The 24,501-nt window shown below is 43.7% G+C and overlaps 1 protein-coding gene across 5 annotated transcripts in view; it reads right to left on the bottom strand.

Annotated features, from left to right (window-relative positions):
• GOLGA1 (golgin A1) overlaps positions 1-24,501 on the bottom strand; it is a 413,603-nt gene that overhangs the window by 75,138 nt on the left and 313,964 nt on the right. For all 5 annotated transcript variants that reach the window (XM_078641823.1, XM_078641827.1, XM_078641825.1 and 2 more), the window contains 2 exons: positions 12,196-12,354; positions 8,877-8,936 (listed from right to left, as the gene is read on the bottom strand). In XM_078641823.1, coding sequence (XP_078497949.1) covers positions 8,877-8,936; positions 12,196-12,354 — 219 coding nt within the window. The remainder of the gene's footprint in view (positions 1-8,876; positions 8,937-12,195; positions 12,355-24,501) is intronic.

Below are 24,501 nucleotides of genomic sequence, written 5' to 3'. Positions count from 1 at the left end.
GAGGTGGGCAAAAACAATGAAAAGGTGGACAAGGGAGGAGAGAAGGAAAGGTGACAGAACTGCTGGAGGAGCAAAGAGGAGAAAAGAAATGCGACACGGCGGGCAGGGGAGGGGGCGGAGCGGGTAAAAAAACAAGTGGGAGGGAATAGCTCTCGGCATTGCTGGGTGGGCGGGGGAGCAGGAGTCTGTGGTGTGAGAGACAAATGTTGGTGTGTGAGGCTGCCTTTCAAGTCGGGTGGGGGAGAAGGTAGTCTAAATGCGACAAATGGTAGTTTGGTGCGAGGCGGGGGAGGGGGAGCAGGGTAGCAAGCGGGAGTGGGAGAAATAAGTAGGGTCGGGGAGTTTGTTCGCATATTTGCAAAGGAAACTGCAATAATATATTTTCAGTAGTTTAATGTGAAAACAAAAATGGAGAAGAGAGAACAGAAATCTTAGTTAGCTGCCCTATGGAAACAGATGGGCTTTCAGGTTGCATCAGAACACTGATAAACTACTTTCCTCGTGAAGAACAGAAGGGAGTTCATTCCATAATTTGGGGGTCCAAGAAGAATAAGTCACGACCTCTTACTCTAGTCCTGAGAATTTCAAGGAATAGATGAAAATTCTGAGCAGGTAAGCGTAATAATGCACACAGAAGAGTAGATCTGAAGGTTGTCTGGAATGTAATTCGGTCTAGTGCCATAGAAAGCTCGATGAGAGAATCAGAGGCCTTTAAATACAAACAGCAGCTAAAGCGGAAGCCAATGTAAGCAAGAAAAGACGTGCAGATGCTGGAGAATAACAAGGAAGTTTAAGCAGAAAGGCTGTTGTGCTCTGCGCAATTTGAAACTGTTTTACAACATAAGGAAGAGCACCCAAGTAAAGAGTTGCCATAGTCCAGGCCACGTGATAAACTAAGTGCGTTGACCACTGTTTTCTGACAGCTGAGAGGAAGGAGATGAGGGTTTTCGGAGGACCTGAACACAATAACAAGAATGGCAAAGAACAAATAAAGCAAAAAATAAAACGGACCCGACCAAGCTAAGATTTATGGAGGTAAATCTTTCGCGTCGTCAGTGTTGAGGGAGGGAGGCGAGGGAGGGAGGAGAAATACGAGACGGCCTGCTGGCCGTGAGACGTGTGAAGCAGGGGGCGGGGGGAGCGGCGTTGGCTCAACAAGCTGTGATTATGGGCAAATCACTCAATCTCCGGAGAGAGAAAAAAAAAAACTCGTCTTTCTGTAATGTAACTGGTGCTCAGGTAAAGCGCCCCAATACCTTCGAGTCAGTTTCACGCTATATACAAGCATTTACAATGCAACGGTTTCGCCTTTGGAAAAGTTTGAGCTATCGGCATTGTGAATTACAAACTTTTTATTTATGTGTTGGTTTTGAAAACAGATAAATAAATGGCATTGTCATTTACAATGGCAATAGCTTAATCTCTCGCAAATGCGATTTGTATTGCATTTTCAATGCAATAGGTCACGTATTTAAGCAAGTTTATGCTATTGACATTGCAAATAATTCGTTTTATTTATGTTTCAAAAACCAAAACATAAATAAAAGGTCTCACACTGCTGTCTCTCTCACACTGCTGACTCTGCCTTGAACACACCCACTGCTGTCTCTCTCACACACACTGCTGTCTTTCTTACAGACACTGCTGTCTCTCATACACAATGTCTCTCACACTGAAGGTGTGGGTTGTTTCCAGCTCATCCCGGCTCCCCAGGTTTAAAAAAAAAAATCTGATACGATATAAAGGACTTTAATGCTTTTGGGTCAAGTTCCCGATATAAAAAAAAATCAACAAAAAAAAAAGTTGCATTACCACCTAAACAGAAAACTCGCTACTACTAATATATGAGGAGGACACTACCAATTCTAGTAAACAAAAAAAACACCAACGCTCCAATTTAAACAGAAAATACACCCCCCCCCTTGCATGCAAATAGAAAACATACACGCTATTACAGCACACTTCCACTTATACGTAAACAGAGCACACACTACAGCTTGTATGTAACCAGAACACACACCACTTGATTGTGAACAGAAAAATGTAAATCTTTTTGATGCTCTGTGTCTTTTCTTTTATCAAGAGCTCACTAATTTCTCTTGCAATTAAGCTGTTCATTGAATATTCATGTGGAATGTTAACAACGATATGTACTCAAATGTATGTGCATTATAAATACTGAAGTTATAGAGGTGGAGCCACTGTCTCTATATGCATTACTTTTCCGTGGAAGGCATCTAACCATGAGAAATGACTAAATCTCATCAGGGATGAAAACTTCCAGGTTTCCTTCTTGGCAATCTTCTTCTCATTATGTGATATAAAATCACAACCCACTCAAAAGAGAGAACATAATACTTCACTTCTAAAAATAGACAAGCAACACAAAACCAACAGAATTACAAAAAGAACATGTCTAAGTATAGATACACAAGACCTAGCCATGCCTTAACTCTCCTGGATCCGGTGGCTAGCTAGCCAGTCCTACGGGTCAAGCTCATAGCCATGTTGAGTTCCCTGACTCTACCAAAGCAGAAGCCAAAGCCTTGGGTTATCTTCCAGGTTGAGAAAACACTGTCACCATACATCAACATTGTCACAAAAGACACATACAATTACCTAAGGTGGTGAAGAGTCATTCTATCCTTTCTATGTCACAAGGCAGCCCAAACCCTCACCATAGCATTGTCCCGCCTCCAACATTATAATACAAGATGCACAAATTTCCATGCATAATCATTGCACAAACTTGAACAGGCCCAGACCAAGGCTACGCAGTCCTCATGATAAATTGCTCAGACCACATTGTACGCTTTTTGGTGGCTTCCTGAATGAGTACGAACACAGTTGAAGGCAAGCTGAACTGTCCGAAGGTGACACATGGCTGCAGGTCTAGCTGCCCCTCAAAGACACTGAATTCCATCGCAGGACCTCCCTTGAATGGTGGCCTACAATCTGGTCACCATTCTTCCCAGCGAAGTGCAAGGGTTTGGGAGTAGAACCTGAAACACACAAGGCTCTGCTTTCTGGAATCTCCGCTCCATCCATGTCTCATTAAAAGAACACTTGCCAGGCAACCAAATGGGCACCAAATACATCTACTGTCATCTGCCCAGAACCCTGACTCTGCATAAGAGAATATAGCTGGACCTGTAGACTAAGGGATGCCCAGCGTCTTGTACTTTAATTTTCTTCCACCCATGGAAGTTCCGTGAAGTGGTCTGAATGTCACACAACCACCTCAAAATTAAATAAATTAAAAAATATAACTATGACTACATATTCACTAAATCAGAATTTACGTCTTGTCTGGTTTAATCTAATTAGCAACATCAATACGTCCATTGTTAGCTCATTTGGCAGCCTGGCAGACATGTTCAAGAAGGAGAAACAGACATTTTATTGATAATAATACAGGCTTCCACGCAGCTTCAAGGGATGTGACTCCCGATATGGCAGTCAACATATCATCTGACATAAATACTGTGCCATAAATATGGTTTACAAAAATAGAGTTAATGATAGAAAATCAACACCCGATCATGAATATTCAAAGCATGCTCATTAAAACGAAGGAGTCGCAAAAGCCTGTCTGCCACTCACCGGGTTCTTTTGCATGCTCCCTCGGCTGCTCTAAGGGAGTAGCGCGTCTCCTCTGTTCGCCGGCGGCCGGGGCTCTCCCTCTTGAGAGTCTTGCTGGCCGATGCAGCCGGTTCCTTCCTTGTGTCCGCGGGCACTTCCGGGTCGCGCTTGGGGAATCCCTCGAGGTTGGGCCAATCCCTGCGTGGCCTCAAGATGACGCGTCGGGAGTCCCTGCAGCCGGGGACCAATCACCAAGCGGCAATCACTTCTCCGGGGCCGCCAATGGCAGCGCGGCCCTGGGGGGATGGAGGCGGGACAGCGCCTCAGAGCAGATCCACGGGCCGGCGGCGGTGAACACTTGGGCATAACTGAGGGGTGGCACCCTCGAAGTGAAAACTAAACGTAGAGGTGAGGTGGGCACTCGCTAGGGCAGCCATAAGCAGGGTGGCACCTGCAAAGCAAAATAAAGGAAAGAAAGGACTTTCAAGCGCTTGGGAGTGGGGGCGTGTTTACAGGGGCGGGAACGGCGCACAGACAACGGGAGGGGGCGGGAAAGGGTAATCAAAAGGCAGAGCACTCACCTGGGAACGCCCAGGGAAAAAATCTCGGGAACGCCCCCGAATCTGGTCCGGCCTTGACGGACAGATCTCTGTTCCAATGGCTAGCCTCCATTTATGGAGCTAGCCAATGGGACAGGGGGGCGTATTCCAGAGTCCTTACTGAAATCAAGAAATTTCTCTGGAGGCGGAGCTAAGAGCTCCGCCCTCCAGCGAAACCTAAAAAGGTCCCCAAAAAAGTCACATATTCTTATAATTCTTCAATGTCTTCTTTTCATCAAGTAACCTAAAGTCAAAAACTGCTTTTACGCCGACATCAATACAGCATTTCCACTACACTTCGAGTGCTGTTTACGGCGCTATTCCAGGTGTCGTTAAATCAAGCGGCAGCTATGGGAATATAAAACTACAGGCGATTAGAGCAGTCTCAAGCATTTGAAGCAGGATGCTTTAAAGTCAGCGGAGTTCACTTTTGCGTCTCTATGTACTTGCTCTAAAAAGACCAGGGGCTGAGCAAAAGTAAAATTACGCCGGTGTAATTTGGAAAAAATTGTAAAACTATACCATGTTGAGTAATTATGCAGCAGTTCGCTACAAAATTATATCACAGGAACAACATGAACAAACAGAACGCAAGCAGCTGTTCGCACCAAATTTATTTTTTCATCTTTTTTGTGCAAAATGTGTTCTTTCGCCAGAATTGACACCGGGATGCATTATGCAATAAAATAAAGCACAAAATAAAAGATCTGCATTTTGTGTAATCACGTATGGCTTTCTCAAAGTTTAGATTTCGAAACAAATATTCGGAATTGAATTAGTCCACTGACTACCATTAAAGTGGTTGATTTTGTAACAAGTGAAAGCACTGCCATTGCTAGAGTGAAGGCTAGCATACGAAGTGGGGAGAGGAAGGGCTCCTAATGGGAAGTGGAGACGGGGAGAAATTGAGAAGAAAGCTGAGCAGGGACGGTGTTATTGCGGCTATCTGCTTGCCCGAGGGGAGGAGAAATGCCGTCCTGAGGCAGAGCACACGCTGAGAAATAATGTGATGGGGACCGAAAATAATGACCATAACCCTGCGATGAGGACAAGTACCCTTTACGACGAAGGAAGTCGGCAAAGCAATTCACCGGCCACAGTGTGTGACATGTGCCTTCATCCCGACATACACTGAGAGTGCAAGCGCTCGTGTATAGAGTAGCGGATGGTGTATGAATGCGATAAAAGCGGATATGGAAGAACGCTACATTAAACAAGACGGAGGGATTAAACAAGACGGAGGGAGAGAAGGGGAGGGGGGTGGAGAAATGAGACACGGCGGGCAGGGGAGGGGGCGGAGCGGGGAGAGGGTGTTAAAGCAGCCGGCTGAGGGAACTGATGTGCACGAGCTTTTAAGCTCAATGCACATGCGCATTGAGCTTAAAAGTCACGGGCACTGCAAGGAATCGCCACGATTCCTTGCAAGTTAGTTAAAGAGTGGTTAAGCCCCAATAGTCTCGCAAGCTCGATGCGCATGCGCATCGACAGGCGAGACCTAAAAACAGGTAAAGTGAGAGAGACAAATACAGTAAAGCAGTAAAGGCCAGGGAACTGCTGCCTTTGGGTAGATATACCGGAGGTGATTCTTTCTGGTGTGTGCATAGACCCAACTGGTTCAGTGGCTGGAGAAAGTGAGTCAACCGAGATGAGCACCCCCTCCTCAACAGTGGTGCTTGAAAGTTAGGGACCTTGGCAGAGACCGAACGTCGGAGAGGAGTTGACCCTGCCTGAGCCTGAAAGGCTGGGGGTGCAGAAAAGACTGGAGTTCAGCTGAAGGTACTTCCACACTATCTAGCCAGTCAAAAAGAACAGCAAGAGAATGCAACAATTTGGCCTAGTTCGGGTCGGCTGCAGCGAAGTTGATTGGGTAATTCCAACTCCGCCGTGAACATTGATGGATTACTTTCCTCTACCCACTGGCAATGCTCCAAGTGGGGCCAAAGAGGTCAGCAGCTGATGACATGCTAATTTGCTGGAGCCAGCAAATAGGTGGGTGACTGTGTATCGGTTGAGGAGCACAGAGGCACTATGTGATGTTCACCCTTAGCCATAGGCAAACCACAGAAGAGTGGCTCTTCTGGAGCACTGTCCACATGGGCAAAGATGACTAGGTTCACTTGAGGAGCCAAAAGCTTGCTGGAGACCTCTTTGGAAAGGCTTCACAAAAAAATGGAAAGCCTTTGATGCTAGATTTGTGGAGTAGGCGGGACAATTAACAGTCTTGTGGTGCAACTAGTATCTTCTGAAGCCTGTGTAGAGTCCTTAGAAAGGAAGATGGGAATGACTAAACCTCCGAGACCAACCACAAGGCCTGCGCTGTGGATCCCATTTCCTTTCTTGGTGCAAGAGTGAAGAGGCTTGAGAACAACAGGAGGTGGGCTGCTCAACGAGTATGGGTGGGCTGCAATCCACCAAGAAGGAAAACCACATGTTTGGGTGTTTCCTGGGCAAAGTGGTATCAAGCCCAGAGTGCCTCTGACAACTATGAAGGGCAAACAACAAATTACTTCTGGTGCATAACAGTTCTTGCTTCCATCACATTGCGAAGTTTTCTTGAAATACGCAACTATAACGACAACGACAACAAATATTTGTTTTACAGACATTTGTCCTAACACTTTACGGAAAAGGAACACCCTTCAAGTGCTCCCTAGTGATTCAAGATATCTTGTTTAATTCTTTACTCCGAAAAAAAGCTGCTTTAAAATATTTCATTGGTTTTATAACTGCTTCACAGATTGTCATGTCTGCATAATGCACACTATTTTGCTGTTGGTGAGCCTCGTGTATGTTTTATGATTCATTACCAGTTCTGTAACTATATCATTAATTCTCCAAGCCCCCAGTGGTAAATGGGGCCACTTAAAATTAGCAACAGTGTATTATAATTTGGCTTTCAGTACTGGCATGCTTCCCCTGTTTTTCCCCTTAGAGGTGCAAGCTATTTGAGACATTAATTGAGCTCTCATGTTTTTTCTGCTTTGTGTCCTTGATTAAATCTTGCCTATTTCGACATTTTAATGCATCATTGCAAGCCATTTCTCATGCATTGTAAAATAAATTTTTCTGAATTGCTCCGCAACATTTCTTTGCTTACCAAGGCACATGCATTCTAACGTGGAACATGTTGCATTGCCAAAGTCACTTAAGGTGTCGCCCAGCCTTCTCTCAAGGAGATGTTTCACATCTACACCAATTACGCTGAACACCTGGTAGACAAGGGTGTTTTCAGACTCTAGTTTTTTTATTCTGTCCACTACAGCAGTCATGTTTTCCTGTAAAAATCTAAGAATGCAGTAGAGTGTACTTTTTTCACACCAATATGTGACGTAAGGTCCTCACATTTCTTGGCTTTGGCATTATCACTAAGCAGAAATTCTATAAATGGTTGCCACATGGATAATATAGCATTCACGACCTCTAGGACTGAGAACTACGGGCTAAAAGACAGTTCGGATGACGCTTTCTTTGATGACACAGAAAGAACAAAATGAAAAATATTTGTGTTTCTGTTACCTCGCATAGCGAAATAGAGCACCAGAAGGGACTACAAAATCAATAGCATTCTTCCTTAACCCTGAAGATTGTAAAGATGCTCTCCGCATACCATCTTCTAGCAAGTGACAAGGATCTCTTACAGGGAAGTACTTCAGCTCAGGTATCGATTTTGACAGATCATAACACAACTCGTTTCATATACGTGTAGCTGAATCTCTACAGATACAAACAATATCACTTTAATCTTTGCTGAACTTGGTAAGAACTTTTTGCAACAGCATTCAAGTGACACTGCGTTCCATGTTTTCACCACTATGCCAGATGCTTGGTGTCAGCACTCTTTTCACATATACCTGTCACTACACCATGCATTGAATGTTTAAAGCCTGGGGTGTTAGGCAATTCACCTACTATCAATACTGACTCGCTAGAAAAGGGGGATGATGTATCAAAGGGTTTCACCCATTCTCTGTCTGTGGGTAAATGAGATGGTGCACATTGGAAAAGATTCTTATGAAACCAGCCATTTACCTATCGGTGAAAGAAACATATGTAGACAAAAAAATCAAATATGATTTTGATATTTCCTGATTCTCTAGAGTTTATAAAATAATTTGATACAACCTAAAACATGCTTCTAGACCCTGCATCTTTAGACCAAAGACCACAAAACTGAAAGAAGCAAAAGGAAGAAGAAACAATATTTTAGTGACATTCCTAAACAACAAAACCTAAGAAGAATAATGTTAGCCCAGTTTTTTTTGCAGCTACCTTGTATAACAAAGTTCAGGAAGAATTAAAAATGACTCTTTTACTCTCCTTTTCCTTTCTTTGAATGGCACTTAGTTTGTGGTTGTGCAGGTGTATATGTGTTTATACTGGTGAGGGTTTCCCTTTTTGTGGCGCTTTATCATTTGTTATAGGTTTAAACCTAAAGCAGGATAACCAAAACATATTGTATGCTAAAACAGGGTTTAGAGGGATTCAGTAGAAACAGACAAATGAAGGACATTGCTCAACTGCATAAAACATGTGCAAACAGCGGCTCTCTGAGCTTCTAGATCTACACATCTTACTCATTGCTCAAAAAGCCCCAGGTTTCTCAATATTACTGGGCACAAATAGCTGCCACGTAACACATTGTTTTCACATGGAAATAACCACACTTTGCATTCTAAGTAGTATCTAAACACTTACCAGCTCCTTTTGGAGAGTCTTCTTGAGCTCAGCCATACGCTGTTGCAATTGCTTAATGATCTGTAAAAGAAATATATTCTTTACTATTTATACATAATGCAAAGCCAGGATCGTAGGATTTATATGAAATTAAAAATACTATCTCCAATTAGTGAGATTGAAGTTTCCAAAAATAGAAACATTAATTTGCTTGTGAAGTTCTGTAGGAGGACCTAGTAGTCAAACCTTAAAGTTAGCATGACATTGTCAATTCTCACTGTCCATTAACTACTAATAGGAAAAAAGGGAACTCAAAGAGTTATCACTATTTGGCTGCCATGGAAAGGGCACCAACTTTGTGTTCAGTAGTATACCTGCAGAGCCCTTTTACCATAAGCTTTCATTATAGTATTTAAGACACTTTATATTCAACTTCCAATACCTAGACCTCTATGCTTGTATTAATTCTGTGGTAAACCTGTGGTGGCCTGGGAAAGATCACGTGATGGGGATTGAGGCAGGAGTGTTTCACAACTTTTTTCCAAACTTGCCACAGTGTAAAATTGCTTTCTCTTTCGTAATAATTTGCAAACACAATTTAAACTGAAAATAATGTAAAAGGAGAGCACCTCTCTCAAATTTGATGTTACATATGTGAATCAACAATTAAAAAAACAAACTTTGGGTAATGCTTCTAAAACACAGGACTTTCCAGGTAGAATTTCTTTGTGTTTTTGGGTTGACTGTGTCATTACATAGGGGTCCGCTAAAACATAAGAAACTAACAAGAGAATTTTCCAGTAGAGAATTCCCATAAAAAACAGAATGAACAATTTCTAATATCCTGACTTAGGAATACACTCTGTGTTGAAAATTTGAAAAATTAATAACTGTCCAGACACCACATCATCCTTCACTATAAAGACCTGCAGTGTCTTATTATGAAGCAAATAGCGATTTTGTGTGCAACTACACCACATTTCTCACATCAAACCCAGTACAATAATCAGCTTTTGAAACCCTCATAAAATTCTACTGATTTAACAGAAGAATGTGACAGACAAATTGTAGCATCCCCTCTCGTGGCACCAGGAGCAAAATCTTGGAACTCTCCTCACAAACAACTATCATATCAGGCAATGGTGTACACTACCCGCAAGTTTCTACCACCTGTCATCTACAGTCTTCTTCCTATCAAGCATCAAAAAAAGCTTGGAGAAAGCTTAACCAGTTGTAAAGGAAATGATCCCTTCAACTTGGACAAATCACTCCCATCCCCAAAAATCCCAAGGCTGACCCCAATGGCCCTAACAACCTCCGCCCTATCTCCAACCTCCCCCTCCTCTCCAAAACCCTCGAAAAATGCACCCTTCTCCGACTGGACAAACACATTGGCACATTCAACCTTTTAGACCCCCTTCAATCTGGCTTCCGCAAAGGTTGCAGCACTGAAACTGCACTGCTCAACATAGTCGATGATATTCACTTAGCCCTGGACAAGGGCGAGACCTACCTACTCATCCACCTTGACCTCACCTCTGCATTTGACACAGTTTACCACCCAACCTTACTCAATACACTCAAAGATCGCTTCGGTCTCAATGGCACTGTCCTTAACTGGTTCACCTCCTACTTCCTATAGAAGCCAACAAATCAAAATTCAAAACTGCCTCTCCAGACCAACCTCTGTCTCCCGAGGTGTCCCTCAAGGATCCATCCTCTCTCCTGCCCTTTTCAACCTCTTTATGGAACCCCTTAACCTTATACTTAAACAAGCAAAAATCAACTATCACCTGTACGCTGATGACACCCAACTGTACTATAAAATAAAATCCCATGCCGATATCCTGCACCTTAACTCTGCACTAACCAAGATCCAAACCTGGTTCCACAACAACCGTCTTAAACTCAACCCTAACAAAACTGAGATCATCCTCTTCTCTCCCAAAAACAACCCTCTCCCCCATTCAAACATGGATCGCTGACCTTAACGCCCTAAACTGCTCTCTCTCCCTCGCCGAATCTGTCAAATCACTCGGCATCACCGTCACTAATAATCTCACACTTAACTCCCATGTAAAGAACTCAGCAAAAAGTGCACTTATCACGCATCTCAAAAAACTCTAACCCTTTATTCCAGCTGAAGACTTCAAATTAATTATCCAATCTCTGGTCCTATCCAAAATCGACTACGGAAATGCCCTTCTCTCTGGTACGCCCAAAATCCACCTTGCCCCCATTAAATCCGTCCTCAACCTCGTAGCTAGACTAAAAAAGGAACTGTAAACGTTTTGACCGCATCTCCCCTGTCCTCAAGACCCTCAAATGGCTCCCCATCGTAGGCAGATCCTCCTATAAAATTGCCTGTATTACACACAAAGCCCTTTACCAGAAGACCCCATCCTACCTCTCAACTAAACTTAAAAAAGCTGGCTGTGCCCGAACACTGAGAAGCACCAACACTCTTCTACTCATACCCCCCCCTGCTAAAAAACAAAACGCCTCGAAATCTCACTCCTTCTCTGGCAAGGCCCCAACCATCGGGAATACCCTCCCCAAAAACCTTCGATGCAACCCCTCCTATGCCAGCTTCAAAAGAAACCTTAAAATTCACTTTCTTACAAAATTCTGGGTAAACTAAATCCCTGATCTCCTTTCTGACTATTTTCCTCCTTCCCCCCTTAGGCAACTCCGCCTTCCCCTCGCACTCTCACCCCCCCTCCTGACACCCTCCACACCCCCTCCCCCTAACTATACCCACCGACTCCCTACTTTGTCCACTGAGCCCTCCTTGGCATACTATAAAAATACGATTTGTAACAACTTACTGGTTCTTTCAATTGGTTCGGTTTATCTTTTATGCACCCTTCACACTATGTACTCTTAATGGTTCCTTGTATTTTTGTCTGACCGCCAGTATAATTCGTTCCATTCATTGCTATTGTTGTTTTTCTTGCTAGCGCAATATAAAACCTTCAAAATAAATAAATAAATAAAATAAAGCCTGCGCCTGGGTGTGATACTTTCAAATATTGGATGATCAGGATGAATTAATAAGTCACGAGTGGCCTACATCGCTTACAAACTAGCAACATAAAATTAGGAATAAACTACTAACCCTCCAAGGCCTGTACTAAATACAAATGAAGCAAAAAGCAGGTCACTGGTAGTAATCATAAATACATTATTGTATTAACCAAGGACAATGGAACCAACTGCTTTCGAATATAAAGGCCAATCACTGTTCAAAAATGGCACGAAAATGTAAAGAAACAGAACAGTTAATTGCCGTCAAGGAACGTGAACTTTAAGGCTCAAAGATCAATAAATGGTTTCTCACTTTGTTCTTCTCTGATAATTGCAGCTCCAAATCCCGATTTTCTGTCTGAAGCTGTGCAACATCTGCAGTAGACACCTCTCCATTTTGTTGAGGTTCCTCATTTTCTGGGGGATACAAGCGCTCATTCAGGGCTCTCACCTGTTCTTCCAAGATAGTAACCTGGAAAAACAATAATCGACTAAGTGAGTTGTCGTTTGGTAAGACTATTAGGATTTTCCAAGACATCAGACAAACAATAAGGACTGCGTGCAGAGCTAAAATAACACAATAATGTTGCTGATTAACGTATGTATGAATTTAGGTAGGGGATTCACATAATTGTACAGATTGTATGTAAGGTACCATTAGCAACAGTGCAAAGCAATCTGTACAATTATAAAGCAAGCATTTAAATTTAATCTACAGAGTTTTACATAGCGCAAACTTGACCCGAATCGGGTATCAGAGCGCTTTACATAGCACCAGTTGCATTACACGAGGACACATTCATCTTTTTTGTTGTTGTTAGGCACGGGAAGATTACGTGATTTGCCCAGAATCACAGGATGTTCAGCGTCATTGCCGAGACTCTTACCCAGCTCCCCAGATTCGAGGTCGACCGCCCTAGCCGTGAGGCCAACTCCTCTTTCCTTACATATGTAAATTAACACAATTATACATGCATTTTTATAAACTATTACTTCGTCTGTTGATTGTAGCTTTTATTGATTTGTTGTTGAAACATTTGCGGTGTACTCATCTTTGATGTGATAAGAAAAGGTTTCCTATTTTTGGTTCCAATATTTATAGTGTGTTATGTATCCTTGCACAAGTTCTTCACCTTATGAATATCTCCCAGGCACCCGAAAGGATCCGGAACACTTTTAACCTCAGGAGTATACCCCTAGTGCCACCAGGTCTCATTACACAACTTCAATCGTGGCTCCATCGGCCCGGGTGTCATCATAGTGACCTATACATGGTGCCGCCTGGCAAGCTAGTGTCCTTACATTTTTACACACCCAAGAGAGGCCTACACAGACGACCAAATATATCTTAATGATAGCAGATAACATCATTGGCATAGCAATAGTAACATACCTTGGAACTTTGTTATTAACAGCACAATATCCGAAGGATCGGTGGAAGTGAGGTTATTAATCAACACGAGATCCAACATCCACCAGAAATATTGTCACCATAGCTAAGTAACTGTTTCTTCTGATCGATACTTCTTCACACAGATTCCTCACCATATGAGTAAGTCCTCAAGCAGTAACCAGGGGGTGTCAGGGCTGAATAGTACCAGTTTATTAAAGACGATCCCGTACCATAAACCTTGAGATATATGCATCACGCCACACGAGTAAACTGACACTAGTGTTCAGCAAGCATTTGTAGTGAGGAGTGGCTTTTCAGCAAATATTAGCCACCAAGATGCCCCTGGTAAGTGCAGTAAAAGTCGGCATGGCACTGATACACTGTTAACAAATTTTAAATACCTTGTCTTTTAATGCAGATGTGTAAGATGAAATAGTACAACAGGTCACCACCACTCTGCCTTTTTTAGCCCCTGTGAAACCTACGAAGAGGAGTAATTTATCTGCTCAGATCTCATACAGTCAACATAGTCAAAGAAAGCCTGCCTACAGTGCAGCTGCAGAAGCAACGGTATTGCAGGTGGAACTTCCTGGTTGAGGAGGCTAATGCTACAGAGCGCGCCATAGCACTCAAGTTCCATTAAAACCTCAACTGACCCACAAAAACATGGTATGTAGGACTGCCTGGGAAAGGCCACCACCACCACAGTAAAAAAAACAGGTCACAGTGTCAGCAGAGCCTTCGCACCATTTAAGAATCTGCTAAGAGGCGTCCAGATCAGCACTCGCTAGTTCGCAAATGTGATCTGAAAGGCTAATCAGACAATTTTGAGATTTTCCACAATGCATGGATGTACAGTCTGAGGATGTACATTGCTTTCACAGTATGTGCAGCCAGAATTCCCAAGGAAAAGACTTGCAGCCCATGGATATAAGTTCCTGAACCACCAAACTTTCTGGAGAAGGCTGTTGTTGGGATGGAAAACTCCTGCGTGGAAAAAGAAGTGCACCCCTCCCTGAGTGACCAACTCTACTCCAGTCTGGATCCCTAATGCTAATCTTGTTGGACTGGGAATGCTGAACAAAGCACTGCCCTCTTAATGATGGAAGGCTACAGCCTTCATTAGAGTTAAGCAGCACAAGCGTGGTGGTTGTAGCATACTCTGTAGTGATCAGTAGTAGTGAACAGGTTCTTTGTACCTTGTGTCACTGGAGTGAGGCCTACAGGTGTACTCACCTTTTTAAAAGTTCTGTTATTGGGTGCGTATCTACCTGAAGTAGGCCATCTGTACCCATTATAAAATTGGAGTGCATTTAGTCATGTTATAAATTGAAATGGAGATGCTTTTAGCTCATGTGTCAAATTTTGTGTATGGAATAAACTGAGGAAACTTTGTATTAATACATCTCTGGTGTTTTCCTTTGCCATATTGGTATTAAATTATTACGGTCACACATTTGTAATTCAAATTTTAGGAGTGCTGGGGTTCACTTTGCCACATTTCAGCTCACGGGTACCTTTCTAGGTCCCTGTGTTTCTTTGCACCCAAGGTAGTGGGGTGCTAGTTATCCCAAGTGGCACCGCAATTTACTTTGTTGTTCTTCATCCATCTATACTAATATAATAAAGAGAGAGCCCAAACCTTTGAGGCGGGTAATCTCAGGAACCACAGCACCAATCACAACACCCAATACAGCGTTGGAAAGGGCAGTTGCAGCAGAAGGACATAGGCTATGCAGACGCCCACCAAATACATTTAAAAGATAAAAGAACCGTGCCAGCAAAGTAGTCCCTTGTGCGCGTGTCTGCGTTGTGCTGGGGTCGGACAAACGTTGGGGGCATGTGGTACGTTCCGCCCTTCATGCCATGTCTCATATCGTGTGCTGTGGGCATGTCGCTGGATTACGGAAAAAAAAGCGAGCGTTGTGCCCATTATTTCATTGTTTTTTCTTCCCAGGTTCTGTACATTCCAGCTCCGTGTGTCCACCCTGCTCCCTTTAATACCCCTGCACCCCATAATCATAACCCACCCTTACTCCTTAAAATACCCCAACACCCTTAAACACTAACCTATCTTAACCCTATAAATATACCCTGTACCCCAAAACCCAAACCTATCCCTAAACCCTAAAAATACCCCTGTACCCCAAAACCCAAACCTAGCCCTAAACCCTAAAAATACCCCTGTACCTCAAAACCCAAACCTACCCCATAACCCTCAAAGTATCCCTGTACCCCAAAACCCAAAGCTAGCCCTGAAACCTAAAAATACCCCTGTACCCCAAAACCCAAACCTACCCCTGAACCCTAAAATACCCATGTACCCAAAACCCAAACCTAGCCCTGAACCCTTAAAATACCCGTCCCCCAAACCTACCCCTGAACCCTAAAAATACCGCTGTACCCCAAAACCCAAACCTACCCCTGAACCCTAAAAATACCACTGTACCCCAAAACCCAAACCTAGACCTGAACCCTAAAAATACCCCTGTACCCCAAAACCCAAACCTAGCCCTGGGCCCTTAAAATACCCCTGTACCCCAAACCCCAAACCTACCCCTGAACCCTAAAAATACCCCTATACCCCAAACCCCAAACCTAGCCCTGAACCCTGAAAATACCCCTGTACCCCAAAACCCATACCTATCCCTAAACTCTATAACTACCCCTGTACCCCATAACCCAAAACTATATCTGAACCCTTAAAATACCCAAACACCCCAAAACATATACCCCTAAAGCCATACTTACCTTATCCAAACATTAAAAAAAACTATGCTTTTACCATTCATGCATTTACAACGAATTTCGTTGTAAATGTATGCGTGGTAAAGCATATAAAATGTAATGCCATGCGTTATAATGGCATTGCGGAGTCATGGTACTTTCGTAATGAAAGTATGCGGAGTGATGGTATGCGGAAAGAAAGTTGCGGAATAATGGGTGTTTACCCTCCCCCGGTAAGTACATTGGTGGCACGGCGGCCCACATCTCCAGCAACATACTCATATTTTTTTCACCACCGATTTGAAAAATACTAAGGTCTCTCTCATTGATGGTCAGCACCGACATACACTTTTAGACACACCTCCCGCCACAAGTTCTAGAATTGCGAACTTTAGAGCTGGGGAGCTACGTTCGAATCTCGGCATCAGCTCAACATCCTGTGTTTCCAGGCAAATCGCTTTGTGTCCCCGTGCCTACCACAAATGAATGTGTTCTTCTGTAATGTAAATTGTGCTCATGCCATGTTGTCGAGTTCGCGCTATATAATATTGCAAGGAAAAATAAAGTAGCGAAACTCGAGTTCACACACTACTGAATGCGCACTCTTAAGTGCATTAGCAGTGCACCGTGAATCGGAGCGTTTCACAGGCCTGTCACAGATAAGAAATGCTATCAAAACGAAATCCTACAAAACAGTATACTACTGGCCGGCAGCAATTCATACCCGGACAACGTCGGGACGGGCTGCTAGTTAAGTATAAATTAGTATCTGTACTTGCCAGCCCTGTACATATTTACAATCTTTGATGTGCGACCCATCTATACACTGCTACTGCTCTTTATTGTGCACCATTGGCAACTGTAGGTTTTTTGCAAAGATGATTAATTTTGACTCCTGAGACGTAAAAGGTAATTCAAGGGCATCCATTGTTTTACAAACAGCAGACATAAATGAGCAAACTTCTTCTTAAAGAGGGCTCACAGGATAGGGTACATCACCTTCTGGGGAAGTATCAAGTTCACTAGCGTTTTAAAGGTCAAAATGTGGTAAGGAGGGCATCAGCCTTCGAATAATGTTGCACCGTACACCAAAAGTATTCAGGGCGTCTGAATCCAAGCCAAAGAGCTCTTCCATTCTAGTGAATATCTGCGCTAAAAGAACAAGCTCAGCAAGAGGTGAATCCTTGAAGGAAGCTTTTACATTTTCTTTAACCACCCAATCATTCCTGTAGTTTTTGAGGGCTAAGACAGCATTGATAACGGATCGCGAGCCATGCATCTGTGCATATGTCGTAATCAGCAGATGATAATTGGACTGGCACCTTCACCAGCAGTTCCATGCTCAATCATCACCAAGGCAGAAACCTGTGATGCAGTGGAGTCAGGGTCGCTGGAGTGGCCAGAAGTGCTTAGCCCACAGGATATGCCTTACCTTGGGAATTAGACAAGAGGGATCAATCAATCAGTGATGGGAGAGCAGATGGAGCCACAAACTCAGCTTTACATTTCTCAAGAACCAAATTGTGTCTGGTAATGGCACCACTGAGCCCCAAAGCAGTTAAGGGAACATTGTTCTCTCAAAGGTGTTTGTTACACTTTTTTGGGGAAGAGCATGAATCATAGGCTAAAGGTTTGTGAACATGCACTAGACATCATATAGAAATATCAGAAATAAGCAAATTCATACTCTTATAAATGGCTGGCAAGGTTTAGCCCCTGAGACCTCAGGAGGAGGCATTTAATGTAATAAATACAGTCATAGACACTCGAAAGATTTGTGAAATATGAAGAGCTCTAGCCCGTTTAAATAAAGCGTGAAACAGAAACTGAGGACAGCACACGAGGCAGCATCAAATACAGGTCACTTTCATCACATTCTATGGGAACAAAACCATGATTGGATGTATGTGACACCACCAGGAGTTGCTGGAGAGCTACTGCTGAAGGAACAGTTTTCGGAATCCAGCGTGGCCACTGGGGGATATTGAAAACCTACGCAATCTGCAAAAAGTGTCCATCAGCCTAGCAGCCTACCTTAAATTCAAAATACAGAAAAACACGATAAACTCGATCGTTGACCAGCTTGGTGTAGCTCAATCCGACCCGACAAAAATCGCAGAACTTTTTAAAGATTTCTATGAACAACTCTATGCCAGGAACACAGACGTAGAAGTCGACAAGATCAAAGACTATTTGGGGGAATGCAGGTTTCCGTCTCTCCTTGGAAGAACAGGCAGACATAAACAGTCCAATTACGTCCCTGGAAGTTCAGAATGCCATAAAATCACTAAAATGCAGAAAAGCCCCCGGTCCCGATGGATTCTCCGCAAGATTTTATAAATGCTTCTCCCTGGTAGTCACAAACCACTCCTTCACATGTTCGAGGAGATCAGTGAGACAGGAGAAACGAAAGGCACACTATCAGAAGCTATCATTGCGGTCCTTCCGAAAGAAGGAAAAGACCCTACACTACCCAAGAACTATAGGCCTATTTCACTCATTAATCTTGACTGTAAGCTCTTTGCCTCCATTCTAGCGGCACGCCTCCAGAAAATCCTACCAAAACTCATTCACCCATCCCAAGCGGGGTTTCTGAAGAACAGGCTGTCCAGCGACAACACCAGGACTCTGGCACACATGCTAGAAAAAGCGAAGCTCTTACTCACCCCTTCAGCAGCAATAACACTAGATGCTGAAAAAGCATTCGATAAAGTAGATTGGGCATACTTAGAGGCTGTATTAAATAAATTTACCCTGGGATCATCACTTATAAGGATGATCATGTCTCTCTATTTCTGCCCTGTAGCGAGAGTCAGAGCAGGAGGGTCATTCTCGTCACTGTTCCGTCTACATCAAGGAACGAGGCAGGGATGCCCCCTTTCCCAGTCACTGTTCTTATTGGCTATCGAACCATTCCTATATCATATTAGACACAACAAAAACATATCAGGAATTCCTTTCAATGAATGTATTATAAAATTAACGGCATATGCGGATGAGGTACTGGTTGTCTCAGAGAAGGCGGATGAGGCTATAACGGCCCTCCTCACTACTATCGAGGAGTTCTCGAAGGTATCCGGCTATAAACTAAAAAAAGACAAGACAGAAGTCAAACTACTCAATAATATAGGGAGTAGAGATATCATAGGAGATTCTGGATTAACGTGGCAGCCAGGCTGCTTTAAATATTTGGGCTTAGACTTTGACAGCGACCTAATTTCACGGCACGAATTAATGAGAATATACTTCTGACTAAAATAAACAAACTACTTGATGGCTGGCCTCCTAAATACTTATCTTGGTGGGGTAGAGCTGAGACCCTGAAGATGATGGTAACACCTCTGGTAAATTACTTGGCAAGTATGCTACCAATGAACCTCTCTGACGATTTTATACATAAAGTAGAGAACCTGTTTGGTGCGTTTCTGTGGCAAGGGAAGAAGCCCAGGATATCAATGAAAAAGCTACAGCTAGCTAAAGAAAAAGGCAGCCTGGGTCTCCCAAACTTCAGACACTACCAAACAGCGTTCCTATGCAAACAGGGCGTCCAGTGGCTAAGCAAGGAATCAGAATATACCCCACTATGGGTGGATATCGAAAAAGCCATCATGGGCACTATTCCACTCCCAGCCCTACTCACCATGGACCTCGCGCACCTACCACATTCAAAGTATATCTTGCTAAACACAAGAAGGGCGCTCCTGAGACTCGATCAGTCGAACCACAAGGGTCTAAAGCTCAAAAAGTCCACTTTCTTTGGCATAACCCATCACTAAAAATCAACGGGGTACCCCTTCAGTGGAAACACTGGTCCGCTAAAGGTATCAATATGGTAAGCGATCAAAGGAAATGACCCTCTACCATTCTCTTCACTCCCTGCCACATACGCCCTCGCACCAATAGACTTTTACGACTTCCTGAAACTAAAAACACTTCTGTCTGCTCGCTCCTTGACACCCTCTGTACCATGGCTCTGGAGTTCTATCCCACGTATCAATAAGGCAGGTCATTTTGTCTCGAAGGGCTACAAAATGCTCCTCCCCCTTCCTCAGAAAACACACAGACGAAATGAGATGAGATGGGAAGCAGAGTCCAACACAACGGGTATGACTTTCGACTGGGATATAATACATACTACTGCATTTAGGAATAAGGTCTCTCCTATATTATCTCAACCTAAACTCACGTTAATCAACAGAACTTATTGGACACCAGAGAAGCTCTTTAGGCTTCATCGAAGGGATAGCCCCAAGTGCTGGAATTGTGATGCAGGAGATGGGGACTTGGCCCACATGATATTTAATTGCCCCTCCTTGAAGAAATATTGGGATAGAATTTTTGACTGCAGTGAACATATTTTCTGTATCAAACCTGTGAGGGAGTTTGTCTATGTTCTGCTGGGAGTACTGGACCCGAACTTGTCTAATGCGGTTGATCGCCAGCTCCTTGATCTTCTACTCACTCTGGCATGCAAAGTTGTGTTATGCAAGTGGAAAAACGCCTCTGAAGTGTCATTCAAAATGTGGCAAGACTGGTTGTCCTTCTTGAGAGGGGCCGATAATCCAGCCCTACACTCATCTCCAGGGCGTGTCTCTCACAAAAAATTGTGGAATGCCCTTGATGCTTGCTCCTTTTCATTTGACCCTTCGTAGGCTATGTAGGTAAAGGCAACCCACGAACGCTGCAAGCCCATGTCCCTGACGAATGCCCTGTACCGTGAGTCGGACTCAGATGCCACCGAGACGAGATCCTAGGCAGAGATATACGATGATTATGCAACCGTATATGTATTGATCACCACATGTTTTTACGTTCTTTTCTGTTTACTATTGCTTTGTTTTTATCATAATTAGTGTCTTGTATTGGGTGAATTGCATTTATTGTCTTTTAATGTATTTTATTGCACCTTACTGTATTGTCTTGTTTTCCTTCTATTTTTCAAATAAAAATGACTTGAATACAAAAAAAAAGTGTCCATCAGATTCACTAACTAGTGATGTAAATCAGGTACTGAATTTACTCAATGATGTCTATCTAATATTGTTACCGTGACCCAGCTTGTTACTGTGTGCTTGTTTTGTATCAGCTGTTAAGATAGTTGAGCAGGCTCTAGCACCCTCAGTATCCAGCAAGTCTCAGCATCCAATAATGGTAGCACCTCTGAGGTAGCCAAGTTTCAATCCTGGCAAAATAGATCAGTTTTTAATCTACTGCAAAACCAGCAAGTTAAAATGGAGTGCATAAGTTTAAATCACACAAGGTAACTAACTTTCATTAGTCTGATGAAATTAGTTTAGTGCTTGATAGCTTTTGTTTTAGTAATGCGATGTAGGCTACATAAATGTCCATTCTTAGCACAATTAATCACCGTAACCTCTTGTGCATCCAGTGTGATCATTCTTAGTATCATTAATCACCCCGACCTCCTCTGCACCGAGGAGACTTGCATTTTTCTTGCTCGCCATAAAGACAGGATGTAGCTCTTCTTTCTGTAAATTCCTACATTCCCTCGTTGTGGAATTTAAAAATGCACAAAGTAATACAATTCGAACTCTACAAATGATTTTAACAAGGCAGTTCGATTTAAACTGGCTGTTCCTTTAACCATAGCTTCTTGAGCTTTCCCTGGTGAGAACAATTCATAAGCTGCTACATAAGACCAGCGAGAGGTGTCGTTTTGAGTTACTATAAAACGCTGCATACCAAGTTGTGATTGTTAGGGTTGAGGCTTGCCAGTGCGCACACTTAAAACTGGCATACTCATTTCCAAACTAGTCACTATCTTAAAATCTGAACAGTGCTGCAGCTCATGTAATGTAGTGGTTATTATTTTGGAGCTTCCTGGCCTCCTACTGGCTACTGCATTAGTTAATACAAATATCTAATTTGACAAAAGGTTAGGAATCTAGAAGTGTACCAAGTCTGCTGGTTCCTCTGCCTTCTTGAACATCCAATGACAGGAACTGTTGAAGGTTATACCTCTTCTTTACAGTTTGTATTATAAGAAAAGTAATGGCCATGTTCATATAACGCACGCCCCAAACGGAGTGTAACACTAAACAGTTTCCCAATGTAGCAGATATCACTGTTTTCTTCAGACTACTAGGTAAAGACCATGGAAAGGAATATGCTACTTACCAGTATGCATCTGTTCTTGGCATGTAGGGCTGCTGACATTTATATCTATGCATAGATCGCCGCCTAGTGTTGGGTCCGGATGATTGCACATTGTTGTCCTGGAAGAGTCTTCGAAGTATCACGAGATAGGTGGCTCCTCACCTGGACTACAGTGCGCATGGGCATCCCCTCCATGCTCAGATTGTTTTTCGCCATTGTGGCAGAGATGGAGTGTGATATAGTAAGTGATGACCATGCATGAGAATAATTCTGAGTGCTACAGCTGCGACAGGCACCGGGGAGGTGGGCGGGCGATATAAATGTCAGCAGCTCTACATGCCAAGAACAGATGCATACTGGTAAGTGGCATATTTCGTTCGAGGCTTGTGGGCTGCTGAATTTATATCTATGCATAGAATAAATAGTAGTACCCTCCTTAGCGGCGGTTGCCCGTGCCAGCTGCAGAAGTCTGAAAAAGAGTTCTGAGAACAGCCTAACCTACAGCAGCTTGCTGTTTTGAGTGTACATCCACGCAGTAGTGTTTGGTGAATGTGTGTATGGTGGTCCATGTGGATGCTCTACAGATGTCCTCTAGAGGAATGTTACCTAGGAAAGCCATGGATGCCCCCAACTTGCGTGTGGAATGCGCTCTTGGGGGAACTGTTAACGTGCGTTTAGCCTTTTGATAACAGATCTGGATGCACTTAACAATCCATCTGGCTATACCGGATTTAGAGATTGGGTTGCCCTTGTGCTGTGGAGAGAAGGCAACGAACAGTTGTTTAGTTTTCCTGAAATCTTTATTCCTGTCTATGTAATACAGGAGAGCCCTTTTAACATCTAGTGTGTGTACTGCTCTGTCTGCCACTGAATCAGGATTTGGGAAGAATATAGGTAGTTCAATAGTTTGGTTAATGTGGAACTGTGACACTACCTTGGGCATAAATTTAGGGTTGGTGCGCAGCGCAACCCTATTAGCATGAATTTGAATGAAAGGCTCCTGAATAGTGAGGGCTTGCAGCTCGCTAACTCGTCGTAGCGACGTAATTACCACCAGAAAAGCCACTTTCCATGTGAGAAATTGTATCTCACAAGAGTGAAGAGGTTCAAATGGTGGGCCCATGAGCCTGGTGAGGACTATGTTGAGGTTCCAGACAGGCGAAGGCGGGTGTCGTGGAGGAATGACCCTTTTCAGTCCCTCCATAAAAGCTTTAATAGCTGGCACTCTGAAAAGGGATAGGTGCTGTCTATTTTGAAGATAAGCCGCCATTGCAGTTAAATGTATCCTGATGGAACTATACGCTAGATTACACCTGTATAGGTGCAGCAAATAACATATGATGTTTTGCTTGGAAGCATCAAGTGGATTTATGTTAGTACTGGAGCAATAGATAACAAAACGCTTCTATTTCGCCGCATAGCAGGCCCTGGTGGTAGGTCGTCTAGCCTCTTTGATGATGTTCATACAGTCAGGAGGCTGGTTTAGGTAGCCAAACTCTATGACCTCAGGAGCCATATTGCAAGGCTCAACTGCTGCGGATCTGGGTGCTGAATGTCTACATGGCTCTGAGTCAGGAGACTGGGTGTGAGTTTTAGGCGCTGGTGGGACACCACTGAAAGTTCCAGGAACGTGGTGTACCATGCTTGCCTCGCCCACGTTGGAGCAACCAGGATGAGTGTCATGGAGTGCTGCCTCAGTTTGCGTGCTACCAGCGGTATGAGTGGTGCTGGAGGAAAAGCGTACGCAAATCTGTTCAACCACTTCATCCATATCGCATTGCCCTGAGACTGCGGGTGTGGGAACCTGGCGTCGAAGGTGCGGCATATTGCGTTTTCTTGTGTGGCGAATAGGTCTATCTCTGGATGACCCCACTGCTGGAAATATGGTTGTAGCACTGAGGGATGTATCTCCCACTCGTGCATCTGATGGCTGTGTCTGCTGAGCAGGTCCGCCATCTGGTTGTCCCTGCCCGGGAGGTGTTCCGCCATGAAGAAGATGTTTCTTTGAATGGCCCACTTCCACATGCACTGTGCTAGGTGTGACAATTGTGGAGAGTGTGTCCCTCCCTGCTTCTGAATGTAATACATCGCAGTCATGTTGTCCATCGGGATCAGCACGACTTTGTTGCAGAGATGTAACTTGAATGCCTTCATTGCCATGAAGATTGCCATCAGCTCCAGTAGGTTGATGTGCAGCCTTTGCTGCTGTGGAGTCCACAGTCCCTGCACAGTATAATGGAGGACATGAGCTCCCCAGCCCTGGAGAGATGCGTCCGCTGTTAGCACTACCTGTGGTACCGGCTCTTGGAACCGTCGCCCCCTGCAAAGGTTTTGTGTGTTCCACCAATGCAGAGAGTTGTATGCACGACCGTCACCAACACT

Source organism: Lissotriton helveticus, chromosome 5_1 (genome assembly GCF_964261635.1).
Source record: "Lissotriton helveticus chromosome 5_1, aLisHel1.1, whole genome shotgun sequence".
Classification (NCBI taxonomy): Eukaryota; Metazoa; Chordata; class Amphibia; order Caudata; family Salamandridae; genus Lissotriton; species Lissotriton helveticus.
The sequence above is the reverse complement of the archived record's forward strand: the minus strand, read 5'-3'. Positions and strand labels throughout refer to the sequence as shown.